This window comes from Lissotriton helveticus, chromosome 3_1 (assembly GCF_964261635.1).
Source record: "Lissotriton helveticus chromosome 3_1, aLisHel1.1, whole genome shotgun sequence".
NCBI classification, from domain to species: Eukaryota; Metazoa; Chordata; class Amphibia; order Caudata; family Salamandridae; genus Lissotriton; species Lissotriton helveticus.
Genome location: NC_136061.1, coordinates 239782836 through 239785374, shown reverse-complemented (window position 1 = coordinate 239785374; position 2539 = coordinate 239782836). Strand labels below are relative to the sequence as shown.

Below are 2539 nucleotides of genomic sequence, written 5' to 3'. Positions count from 1 at the left end.
CCCCCTTAACCTTTATATCCTTAATCAGATATCCTAACCCCATATCCCAAACACCAGCCCTATACTTCTCACCATGAACTCCTTACCTGTAACACCAATATCCCAAAGTCCTACCCATGAGGAGGCTACTCAAGACCTGGCTGTTCGATCAGTAGCGCTCCCCCCCCACCCCACCCCCCAGAGCTTTGAGACCCTCACGGGTATGTAGTGTGCTCTACAAATGTTGTTGATTGATTGATTGATGAATCTCCAACTACTCTTTGCTTACATAACCCTGCACCCTTTAACCATCTACCCCTAACCCTGTGCTCTTCACCCTTCTATCTTAAACCCTAACCCATAACCTTTTATCATGTGGCATTTTTTATTTAACAAAATATTTATGAGGAACTGGATGCTGCAACTGCTGCCCTCTTCGGTTTTGGTGTTGTGCCCTCACGGAATCCATTCCTGAATCTACGGTAGACAACCTTCAAGTGTCTCATACGGCCGGTACCTGTGGTGTTGCGTCTCTTAGCCTTCACACTCCAGTTATACTTTCTCTTTCGCTTGGCGGGATATCCACACTTGCCACAGGTACATTTCTGAGGATGGTACGCCTTTGAACCACAACGACGGCACAGTGTGTGCGTCTTGTTACGGCGTTTGCCAAACGATGACGTTCCCTTCGTCATCTTGCCACAATGGCCGATACGATATAACCTTTTATCGTAGACGAATAACCCTATGCCCATAACCTAAAACCCTCCTATGCCAAAACCCTTAACCCTATACCACAAGTGACAGTCCTTAGCTACTTGCCTTTAACTCTGCATGACAAACTCGGCACCGTCCTCTTAAACCCTCACCACGCCCCGTCCCCTTCATGCAGTCTTTACGTCAAGGTATTTTGGAAATGTTTTTTGTCGGAGTATTTACTTTCAGAACTAATAACTGAGAAGTGTTTGTAGAAGTGTTATTTTTTTGGGCAGTGTCTGTCACTACAACGTAGACGGTGTATCTCATGTGTAGGGCTTCTGACAGCAAGGACGTGGCTCCTTTATGAAGCACAGTGCAGTGCACCCCTCAGAAGGAATTGTCAAGTGGGACAGATGGGAGTGGTCTCATATTTTGGGGGGTGTCATGCTGATAAATCGCCTGGCAAAGGGGGTGCAAAAGGAATTATTGGCACTAAACAAAACTGCTGACTCGAAAACAGCATTGCAAACACTTGCGTCATTTCTGACATTGTTTCCCTTCATCAGTTACTTGATTGTGTACTAAACAAGGCTGTGTACATTATGTGGCACACCAGCCTCTAACACTCCCACGTCACCGCTCACAAACAGGCTCGTTCAAAGGCTGTAAACGCACACCCTTGAGGCAAGCCCTATCTAAGCCCTGGGGTTCCAGGACATTATAGGATGGTCAGCCCTCCTGGCAAATGTGCCTTCTGGAGTGTTATCCATACACTTAAAAGTCACCATTATTTAGGGCCTGTGCAGACATTTGGCACCACCACTAGGTGGCAGACTGTACCTGCTGTCTTACCTCCCCTTATGGCAGTGCTGGCCCTCTGTGCTTAGGCAGCCGTACTCCAGATGCCAGTGAGGTGGTCTGTGCAGCGGTTTACAGATGGTGAGGGTCCCCTACGGGCTGCGTTTTGAGGGGTCAAAGAAGAGCTCTGGGCTTTCTGGATTTCAAGATCTGCGGCCTGTGTGAGGGGCTAATAGTGCGAATGGCATTAATTGTGTCTGAAAACAACTGAAGATTACCTTGTGTATCACATCATGGTGCTGTTTATGGAAGGCGTGCTGGTGTATGTGGTCATGTGACAATTGGCAATCTAAGTGGAGGGCCTTGTCCTAAGGGGGGTTTGCCCCCATGTCTGAGACATTTGTAGTGACCTGCTCTTTGATGCTAACTGGATCTGTGGTTTCTGGAGTGTGAGTGATGTTGTGCCTGTGTGTAGAGGTTTCCTGGCCCTCCACCCTAGGGGCTTCCTGTTTGATTCTCTGAGGACATATGGTCTTCCAATGAAGTGGCTTCAAGTTAGTTGTATAATTGGCGTTTGTGAACTGCCAAACAAACCCTGCTTGATATCCTCTGCAGGTTCTGCATTGGTTTCTTTGGCAACCCCATCTGTGAGACACCGGGTCGGATTGGTAACGCGGGCACTCAGGCAGTGCCCAAGGGGCCGGAGTCCAGTTCCAACTGTGGACTGCTTTTTTGAGCAGCCTGGGGGACGATTTGGGTGGTTTCTGCGTTGTTCGGATACCGCCAGCAGCCCAGTGGGGGCCCGAGTGGCCTTTCTGAGGGCAGATGGGCGTCCATTACCTCCCTTTTATCAAAGGGCAGAGGTGTCACTCCCTTTCTCTCTCTGGGCAGACCAAATAATGTGTGCATACTGAGCGGGGGCAGGGGGCATGAGCAGAAGTGGCCTCACTTGTTTTCAGGCGTATTTCACCTGTGTAAACTAATCAGTGCATTTTTTTTACACCCCCCACTTTTTTTTAAATAAAATGTTCCCGAAGCAGTGTTTTGCGAAAGGCAATATGCA

General features: G+C 48.5%; 1 protein-coding gene across 1 annotated transcript; it reads right to left on the bottom strand.

Annotated features, from left to right (window-relative positions):
• Window positions 1-356: 356 nt before the first annotated feature.
• Window positions 357-692, bottom strand: LOC144822334 (large ribosomal subunit protein eL37-like). The gene has a single exon (XM_078679706.1). It carries the CDS (start codon window positions 672-674, stop codon window positions 381-383), a length of 294 nt encoding a protein of 97 aa, XP_078535832.1. The 5' UTR covers window positions 675-692; the 3' UTR covers window positions 357-380.
• Window positions 693-2539: the final 1847 nt, after the last annotated feature.

Bases quoted from the DNA above. Each gene is read 5' to 3' on its own strand.
- LOC144822334 (XM_078679706.1), bottom strand. From the start codon at position 674: ATGACGAAGGGAACGTCATCGTTTGGCAAACGCCGTAACAAGACGCAC.